Source organism: Crocodylus porosus, unplaced genomic scaffold, assembly GCF_001723895.1.
Source record: "Crocodylus porosus isolate Cpor-Errol unplaced genomic scaffold, CroPor_comp1, whole genome shotgun sequence".
NCBI classification, from domain to species: Eukaryota; Metazoa; Chordata; order Crocodylia; family Crocodylidae; genus Crocodylus; species Crocodylus porosus.
This window is the reverse complement of record NW_017728926.1, coordinates 13,136,206-13,146,064: the sequence shown is the minus strand read 5'-3', so window position 1 is coordinate 13,146,064 and position 9,859 is coordinate 13,136,206. Positions and strand designations below refer to the sequence as shown.

The window sequence follows — 9,859 nt, the reverse complement described above, 5'->3', positions numbered from 1 at the left end:
GCTGCCGCCCACCCCCATGGCTGCCCCACCCACCCCAGCTCCAGCCCTTTAAGAGAAAAAATGGAGAAAAGCCCCGGGACTCACCACTTCTGGTGCAGCCTCAGGGCTTATGGGGCTCATGCAGAGCCCCCCACGTGGCATGGGGCAGCAGACATCGCTCCCCTACTGGGCATGAACTGGTGAGTCCAGAGCTTTTTCTTGGTTATTTTTTCCTTAAAGGGCTGGAGCCACTGCAGGGCTGGGAGAGGGGTGGGGGATGGGCCTGGCTTGGCTCATGGCAAACCAAGAGGTCTTGTTTTAAGGAGTAATGGAGATGCAGCAATCTTGAGCGGTGGGTGCCTCCCCAGCTCTGTATAGTCATACTAGACCATTTAAATAAGGTGCATGATGGTGTTACCCCATGTTGCATTGCTTCTGAGGGCTGTAGCTGTCTGCCACCTGCACAAGCACCTTCGAAGCCCATCCAAGACTTAACCACCCCCAAGACATAACTGTATGATTCAAACCAGGCCCCCGTGCACCAAAGTGCATGAATTTCATCCAAGATTCGTGCCGGCGCACGGATCTGCACACATGCCCAGGGTCCCTGCAGACTTACCTATCCTGAAGAGGTCACAGAGGCCCCAGGTATTTGCTGGACACTGTTGCTCTCTGGATACCGTGGGCTTGGTACTGTAGCATCCAGCCCAGCTTGCAGACAACTGTGGACATGGAGCATGGGGCGCTGCATAGCGCCAGCCTTGCCTATGCAAGCCATCGCCATCCCTGGGTGCATCTCCAAGGCTCGCGCTCAAATGCAGACAAAGCAAGACGAGGGACCTGACACAAGGGCACCAAGAAGCTTCTGGAAATGCAAGCGAACTGGCCACGTGCTCCCAGCATAGAGCCACGCTGGGCAGGGCACCCAGGGCAGTGAGCAGCCAGGCTTCACTGCACACCTGCTGGAGCCTCTGCCTGCCCTGCCCTGCCCGGCTTCCCGCTTCACACTCAAAGGAGCGGTAGCAAAGACTGGAATTCAGCCCTGTGCCACAGTGCCAAAGCAAGGCCTGTGCACACTGGAAAACCCACCGATTTTGGGGGACGGCAGGTGTTTGGTGCGGGCTTACACTGGCCTGGTGCACAGAGGCATGGGACTGGCTTCAGGACTTGGGGGGACAGGCAGAGAGGTTATTCCTGGGCATGCTTGCCCCTTCCAGCCTCTCTCTGCCTCCCCACGCCTGCTTTGCTCTATCACAAAACACAGGGCATCAAAATCCATGCAGTGGCAACACCCAGCCCTGTGGGCCTGCCCCGTGGAGCGTGGTCGAGGTGTCCCAAGGCCAGGAATGCCGGCTTAGGCTAGGCTGCAGCCTTTCTTCCCTAGTAATTAGCCTGATGGATGGGCAGATAATGGTCTGGAGGGAGCACTCCCGTGTAGCCTATCCATCTGGATGTATTGGCAACTTGTCTTCTCACAACAGGCAGTATTTGCATTTCCCTTCCCAACTTCCCACTCTTCTCATCGCCTTCCAGGAACCCCCAGGGTTTTCCTTGCAAATGCCAAGGAAGGTGCTATATTGCAGCCAAATGTGACCAGAAGGCAAGGGAGGGGATTCCTGCAGCATGTCAATCCAGCTGAACTGTTGGTAGAGAGGTGGGGAGCTTTTCCGTTCAGAGGAGCTTCGTGTCGCTCCATCCACCTCTGCATGGATGCGGGAGCAAAGTCAGCTGTAATCAACCACAACGTACCTAGAGGCGAGGGCTCTGCTATACCGGAGGATCCAGCAGACCCAGTGCCAGGTTATCCCGTGTCCAGCAATACAGCCCAAGGAAACTCTGCCCGGCACCTTCTTCTACGGGGTGGGACCGGTGATACCCCCTGGCTCTGATGGGGTGGCTCTTATTTACCCGGTGGTGCTTGAGCAAAGCCCCTTTGGCGTTGTCCTGATCAAACTGCTCAGAGCCCTTGGGGCTGTTCCTGAGAAGGGCTGAGCACCCAAAGCAATAACCGATTTCAGCAGGATTTGTGAGTCTCCCAACCAGCATCTGGGAAGGTCCCATGACATGGTTCAGCATCAGCAGCAGGCAGCAAATACCCTGTGCACACCCTTATTCCAGCTGCCACGCACCTGGCTGAGCACAGCTCTTCCATTTTTCTCCCTCTGGCTCCTGCCTCTTGCAGCACCGTGAGATTCAACCCTTGTTTCCAGTAAGCTCTTTATTTAAGTGACAGGTGAACCAATTATTGGTTGGGGGATCTATGCATTGGCTGTTTCCTGCGGGAATCTAGAGGCACTCAGGTGGCTGGCAGTTTGCTAGAAAGCAGCCGAGGCTGAAATTGCACCAAGAGCGACCGAGGATGATCTGTCTGGATCGGACGTGACCCCACGGGAAGCGCATGGCGAGGCAGCGTAAAAGACCAACAGGGATCGCGGAGCTCTTTGTGTTTTCGACCGGTACTTTTGGGCGGGAGGAGAATCCTGATATAACACGCTAGCGGTTTCCCCCCTGGTCACTGGTCTGCGTGAAGGATAAATGCCTGCTGTTGCAGCTGGCCATCGGTGTTCCTGCTTTGGCTCAAGGTTCAGCTAATCCCAGACTTTGTCGAAGACCGCAGCTGGTGTGGTGGGGGGGTGTCGTGCTAGAAATGACCTGATGGTGTTTTATGAGCAAAGCTGAGGCAGCCAGCTCCTGGGGCACTCTGCAGCCCGTGCCCTGGATGAGGCTGTGGCAGCGCTGCGCTGTCACCACTGTATTAGCGTTATCCTAAGCTGGGAATCTGTGCGTCTCAAGCAGCTTCCCAGGTTTTGCAGGGAGCTCTTGAAACCTGTTGTGACCAAAGCATGATGGAATCGGGACTTGTGGTCGAGGTGATATCTTTTATTACACCAACTAGACTTTTGCACACAAAAAAATAAAAATAAAAAAAAGGGGCTGCTTTGGCTGGCCATCCAGCTGCATCTCCACTGTTCGCATTGTATTTCAGACTCCGACAGCCTGTCCAGCCCGACCCGCCTGAGCCTCAGCCTGTCCGAAGGGGAGGAGCAGGTCGACCGGCTGCAGCAGGTGGAGCTGGTCCGCACCACGCCCATGTCTCACTGGAAGGCCAGCACCGTGCAGACGTGGCTGGAGGTGGTGATGGCCATGCCCATGTACGTCAAGGCCTGCGCTGAGAATATCAAGAGCGGGAAGGTAGGAGAATCACCCGGGCACTGAAGTGTTGCTAGCCCTCTGCCAAGAATGGGGACGGCTCAGAGCCAGGGCATGAGAGTCTGCCCAGCTCTGAGCATCTGGAGGGGCTTCGGTATCTAAAACTGGGTCCGTATGCTGCAGCTCGAGCCTGCGCAGGGGATTTTGATGGCTCCCTTGTCCAGCAGTTCCTGGCCTCCTCCGACATCTCCTCACTATATGCAATCTGGGCTGAGGGAAAAGACTTCTGCGTGGTGTCTGCTGCTTGCAGCCGCCTTCCCTGACCTCTCTGCACCTCCTTTCCCAGCTGCCCCTCTCAGCTTTCCCCGAGTTGTATTCACTCTCTAGTTGATCTGCATCCTTACACTTCTTCTGTGATGCTCCTCCTTCTAGTCAATACTTCTCGAAGGAATGAGTTAATCCTCACAGTGGTATGATGGAGTAGATGCTCTTGTTACTCCTGTATTGCAGACTGGGAAACTCCGGTTTCGAATGACAAAGTGCCTTGCCCAGGGTTACCTTGGAAGTTGGTGGCAGAGCCGGGAACAAAACCTGGGTCCTCCGATAAGACCCTGAACGTCTTGCTCCTCTCTTCCCAATGATTTAGTTAGTTAAGTTTGGAAACCATGTGGGGATGGTTTTTTAGGAACCACGTGGCATAAAAACAAGTATATTGCATTGCCATCGTGCAAGACCTGAGTCCCTAAGTCCATGGTTGCCTTGTTTTTTTTCCTTTCGAGCACAGATGTTGTTAACTCTGAGCGATGAAGATTTGGCAACAGAGCTTGGCGTGTGTAACTCCCTTCACCGCCGCAAACTTCGACTGGCAATAGAAGACTACAGAGACGCGGAGGCAGGCAGATGGTACGGACTTCCTCGGGGCATCAGAATTTCACTCTGTATTAATTGATGTACGCATATGTATGGCCACACGCACATATGTTTGCACGCGCTTATGTGTATGTGCATGCCTACACTTACACATGTGCGTGCGAAGCTTTGCATATGTGCATGTTTGTGTACGTGCCAGAGAGCATGTGGGAGGAATGCATGCACCGCTGCGCATGGGTGTTGTTGCCAGTTCAGTTATTTTCCCCTTTTATTAAATACCTACACTACCATTATCATACCATGCTGAGCTGGAATTGGCTGTGATTAATCTTTCGGACCCTAAAAGACTGAAAGCAGCAATGCTGAAAGCAAACACAGCCTCCCAGAAGGATCCTTATTAGATAACTTTGCATGTTAAATTAGAGTTTTTATGTGGTAAGAGCAAAATCAAAGAATAACAAATCGTGAAAAGTAATACATCATGTTAACAAAATATAGTGGATTTGGCGGTTGGTAGTTCAGTGATGAGAATCACAAAATAACCCTCCTTTTCTACTATCCTAAGCCATTATTTATACTACTTGGCCTATCTGATTACACCTTTTAATTTGTGCCAATACCAAAAAAAGTAAAGCTAAAACATGTTAACGGCATGGTTACCTAAAGCTTCTGCAGCTGTATTTTCCTTTCATTTCAAGGACAACTCATAACAACTTTTGGCGCCCTCAAACCTTTACCCTGGTTTTGTTTTGCATAGCACTGCCTAATGCTACTCAGACCTTTACAACTTACAGTTGCTGTATTCTGTAAAACAAGTTCATTTTTCGTAAAACCTCCTTGGGGTGGGAGTGGGTGTGTGTGTACACACATGCACACTTATCTCTCTCCAGAAGTCAGGCAAAGAGAGATTAAATTTTCTGTGAAAAAAAAAAGGAAAGAGTGGAAAAAAAAGTAAAAAACAAATGCCGGGGAAGAATCCATGCTGCTGGGCTCAGGGTGAGAGAAAAGTCACTTGAACCAAACTGGTGCTTTTGTTTTGCATAATTATTTCCCTTGGTGATTTCCCCATCATTTTTGCTCAGTTAATTAGTCAAGTGTAGAGCATGGTGCTGCTTCTCACAGTGCTAGCCAAGCTGATTTTAAGAAGAAAAAAAAAAGAAAAAAAACTGTCTCTTGTATTTAAAGCCACCAAATCAAAAAGAAAAAAAGACGACAAGAAAAAGCCCTCTTAGTGGCCTAGTGAGATGTGAGCATGGGCGTCACTAGCAAGTCAGGAAAAGAAAGCAAACTAGAGCAAGATTTTGCCAAGATTACAACCCTGCATAGCTCCCTTCTACCTCAGACCGTCTCTTCTCTAGACCTGTCGCTGGGTTGGAAATGGCTAGTTTTAGCTTTACCTTGATCCTGAGCTTTAGGGGGTCTTGGTTGTAGCCATGTTGGTCTACGGACCTCGGCAGACAAGGTTCTTTGGCTAAATGTGATCTCTTTTATTAGACCAATTAAATAGTTGGGGAAATTGTTCTTTGCAAGGGTACAAACACCCTTTTTCTGGCAAAGGGAGAGTCTTTGTGGTATTAATCCCAGGCTGTAAGTCATCTGAGGCTTAGTGACATCCGTGATTCTCTGGCTTTTTAATGCTTGGTGGCTGCATGGCATAATTCAGCTTCTCAGCCTGCGGTTGAATTGGAAGCAGGGGGCTTCCACCACTTCCCATTCCTAGCAGAGATCCCAGTCGCCGTTTGCACAGGGGAGGAGTCGTGCGTGGCGATGAGTCCTGCCCCTCGTCTGCCGGCGCGTGGCTCCGAGCAGGGGGGGCTGGTGCTCTTCGGCTACAGGATCCCAGATAGAAATTTGGGCAGCAACACGGGTCTGCACCCCTTGAGACTCCAAGAGGTCTCCTGCTTGCTGTCCTCAAAAAGTGCACTGGGGAGGAGCTGCCATGGTGAGCAGCAGTTCAGCGTTGGCTCTCTCCCTGCATTACTGGGGCAGACGATAGTCTGCAAATAAATGCTGGACCTTAACCAGGTGGGAACCTCTGCTGTACCTGCTTTCTAGGAAGTTTTCTGCTGTTGCCCATCACTCAGATTTGTTCTGGGAAGCCCGGTCTCCTGAGAGTTAAGAGAAGCAAGCAGCTAATTAACACGGCATGCTCTAAATTAGCATTGCATTTACTATTGCAGGGAGAGGAAATAAGAAAGACTCTCGTGTCAGGAGACTTTTCTGCTAGGTCTCTGCTTTATTACACACTTCAGAGCTGGGAAGAGAAGGTGAGGCTAGATTAATTAAGGTAATGCTTTTGAGCCCCTTGCTGGAGCCATTGGGCATCTCCCATCTAGTTTTAAGGTGGCTACCAACAGGCTGCAAGTAATTCCCTTAATGCTCATGGAGTTATAGAGCTGTACGTCCAGGGTGAGCAGGCTAAAGAGCAGACTCAAGGGTTACTTTTCCTTTCACCTCTGTGTGCCTGACCATGGTCGTTGGTGGAGGAGTTTAGTGACCAATGTGGGCATATTTCCCTGGATACTGAGACTCATCCCCAAATATAAAGCAGACATTACAAGGGGGTGGATTTCACTATCCCATTCATATAATACATCCCCGACTGCCTCATTAGAGGATTTCTGTGCTGCAATGCTGACATCCTGTGGCCAGTGACTGAGTAGCTAGGGTATGCTCAATAGTGGGGGTGATGCCAGAAATGTTTTTTCAAGGGCGATGGGCAATCCTGAATAATTTCATACACCCAGCACTGGATTTTTGTCACATGGGGGATAATGGCAGTGATCAACACAGAAGCTAAGAAGTCAGCAGACTTTCTGCTGGGGGTTTTTTAATGTAGGGAGTACAAATCGTTTCCCCCGTAGACTTTAAAGCAAATGTCGACATGTAGCAATAAATGAAGCCCTGATCCCACACCAGGCTTAAAGACATGTGATTTTGAGTGCTGGGTGGCAGAAGCATCATACGTCATGACTCAGATCTAATCCTTATTCCTCCTGTTTCCTATGCACTCTTCAGCTTGTCTAAAGCCTCTGAGCTGGATCACCACTGGGTAGCCAAAGCCTGGCTGAATGACATCGGGCTGTCTCAGTACTCCCAAGCTTTCCAAAATCATCTCATTGATGGACGGATGCTGAACTCGCTGATGAAACGAGATTTGGAGAAGCACCTTAATGTGTCCAAAAGGTTCCACCAGATCAGCATCTTGTTGGGAATAGAGCTGCTTTTTCAAGTCAACTTCAGCAAGGAGGTGAGAAGAGAAAGGGTTAAACCAGGCAGTGTGGCTGGCTTTGGCGTACCATTCCCCCATTGTGGGGGAACGGCTCGTCTGTATAACGAAGGATTGGTCTTCTAGCCAGGGCTAATCCTAGTGTCTGTGAAGTAAGGACTCTGTGCTCCCAGCTCTTGCCCCAGCTCTTGCGGTTCAGTTGCTTCTGGGACAGAGCATCCTCATCTTCCATTGGCCTTGTTTTATATATATTATATAGCCTTTCTGCTCAGCAGCTGCATTGAGTGGAGACAGACCTGCTCAGGTTTGCTGGAGTAGCTCTCATCTAGCAAGGCGCATTCAAAGCTGAGCTGTATGGCAGGCAGTGAGCTGCCCTGAACTCTGTTGCTGGTGAGAGGTGCTTAGATAACGTTAAGGGATTTCACCTCCCCAACTCTAAGTGATCCTTCTATACCCGGAAAGCAAGCAGAGAAAAAGGAAAATGTCATTCAGCAAGTGACCGTTTCAGGTTGTACTGCATTGTCTTGGACTGACTCCAGGTATGCTGGGCTGTTTGTTCCCTTCTTTTCCTCTGAGACCCCCAACAATTGGCCTGGATCTGAGGTCTGACCATGGTAGCCGAGGATACAGCTCTGGGCTTTGTGGAAGAAGTGTCGAATGGAGGTGGCAAGGACCATGGTGCTGTGAATAATGCTGTGTTTATGCATGCAGGTTCTGCAAGAGCGGAGGGCTCGCTGCGAGACGCAGAACGTCGACCCCCTTGTCTGGACAAATCAGCGGGTGCTCAAGTGGGTGAGGGACATCGATCTGAAGGTAGGACCTGCTCTTTGTACACATGGTGAGCACTAGGCAGGGCCCTTCCTCCCTGTGCAGCCCCAACGCACAGGCCCAGTACTGCTTAGTGCTTTGCACAGGGGAGAATTTCACTGATGGAGGTGACTGAGACACTATTTGCCTTCCTTTTTCTTGGGTTGCATCCCCAAACGACAGCGCCTGAAGCGAGGCCTGGGAAGACTGCCTTTGAAGGCTCAGTCTTCATCAGCCGAGACTGGTAATGGGCAGAGGAAGTATCTAGTATAAAAAGACCTAAGCACTGTGGGATTGATACAGGGGGAGATAGCAGTCAGGCAGGGGTGAGAAACCCCTGCCAGCCAGCCTGCTGACCCCTAGCCAGAGCAGCCACGAATATCATCTGCTCTCATGTCAGCAGCTACTAGCAAAGGAGGCGCAGGACTCTTGTGTGCTGGGTAACTCTATGGCTTGGTTGCCTTTAGGAGTACGCAGACAACCTGATGAACAGCGGAGTCCACGGGGCTGTGCTGGTGCTAGAGCCGACGTTCAACGCAGAAGCCATGGCGACAGCTCTGGGCATCCCTAGCACCAAGCACATCCTGCGGAAGCACCTGGCGGAGGAGATGAACGCCATCATTAGCCCAGCCAAGTGAGGCAGACATTCCTGCCCGCTCTTCCCGCGTAACTACCGAGCACAAGGTGCATCTGGAAGGTGCAGCTCTGCGGTGAATATTGCAGGGGGGAGGATGATGGAAACCCCACGAGGAAGTCTCCAGCGCTGACTGCCACGGAGCTGGTCTCTGCAGGGACTTGCCACCGCCGGCGCCCGGGGAGACTCGGGGGAAGAAGCGGGGCTACGAGAGGAGAAGGGACCAACAGACTTGGTAGGCCATAGCTCCTCAAGGTACTCCTTTCCTCCCTGCAAACAGGAGAAGCTTTGTTGGCACCTTGCAGCCCCTCTGCAGAGAGAACTCCCTGTGACCTCCCAGCATGCGTCTCTGCTTGGGCCTGACCCAAACCCCACTCCAGTCAACAAGCAGCCTTGCCCTACTTTGCCTAAAACTGAAATTGTAATGATGCTGCCTGTGCTGTTTCCAAGTGCTAATGGTAACTGTAGGTTGCTGGTAAGTGTGTTTGTCCTGTTTCAGTAACACATTAAGTTATCTCGGCCAAGAGCGTGTTCGAGCGGTTACAGCAGGGGGAAAGGGTTCCGCTCTTGCTCTGCCACTGATTCACTCTGTGAACTTGGGCAAGTCATTTAACCTCTCCGTGCCTCGGTTTACTCATCTGTAAAGTGGACGTAATGCTACTTACCTACCTCACAGAGAATTGTGAGAATTACTGTTTGTAATAACTTGGTTTGTGATATACCATGGCAGTGCATAATTTCATTATGTGTAATATATTAAACAGCTGAATACATCACTGGGGCAGTTTGTGGCTTTTAAGTTAGTTGCTAGTTGAGGAGACCTCAGGGCAAGAGACATTGCCTGAAAATGTTCAGTAAGGCTGATATCTTCTTGCATCTCATCTCTTTGAAAACATGTGCTAAGGATATTTTACCCACACCAAAATCCTAGGAAGGAGCAGGATTGGGAGGGAGCAGGAAGTATTGCAAGAGGCCCTTGCTCATTGCAGCAAATGAAATGACAGGCCCTAGTCAGTAGGCTTTAAAGTACAATGAGTCAGTGCACCCCTCCCCTAGCTATCCAGTCCTGAGTTCAAATCCAGACTGAGATTTGAATTTGAAAAATGAGCCTGATGCCTTGGCTTAGTCATTTTGCCAGTCACACAACTGATCTCCTTTCTGGCATATCTGAACTCAATAGCTTCCTGTGC

General features: G+C 50.6%; 1 protein-coding gene across 2 annotated transcripts in view; it reads left to right on the top strand.

The window, feature by feature from the left end:
• KAZN (kazrin, periplakin interacting protein) overlaps positions 1 to 9,445 on the top strand; it is a 130,448-nt gene extending 121,003 nt beyond the window's left edge. For both annotated transcript variants that reach the window (XM_019541537.1, XM_019541538.1), the window contains exons 9-13: positions 2,966 to 3,171; positions 3,914 to 4,032; positions 7,018 to 7,249; positions 7,940 to 8,041; positions 8,503 to 9,445. In XM_019541537.1, the coding sequence (XP_019397082.1) occupies positions 2,966 to 3,171; positions 3,914 to 4,032; positions 7,018 to 7,249; positions 7,940 to 8,041; positions 8,503 to 8,673 (830 nt within the window). In that variant the 3' untranslated portion in view covers positions 8,674 to 9,445. The remainder of the gene's footprint in view (positions 1 to 2,965; positions 3,172 to 3,913; positions 4,033 to 7,017; positions 7,250 to 7,939; positions 8,042 to 8,502) is intronic.
• The last annotated feature ends 414 nt before the right edge of the window (positions 9,446 to 9,859 follow it).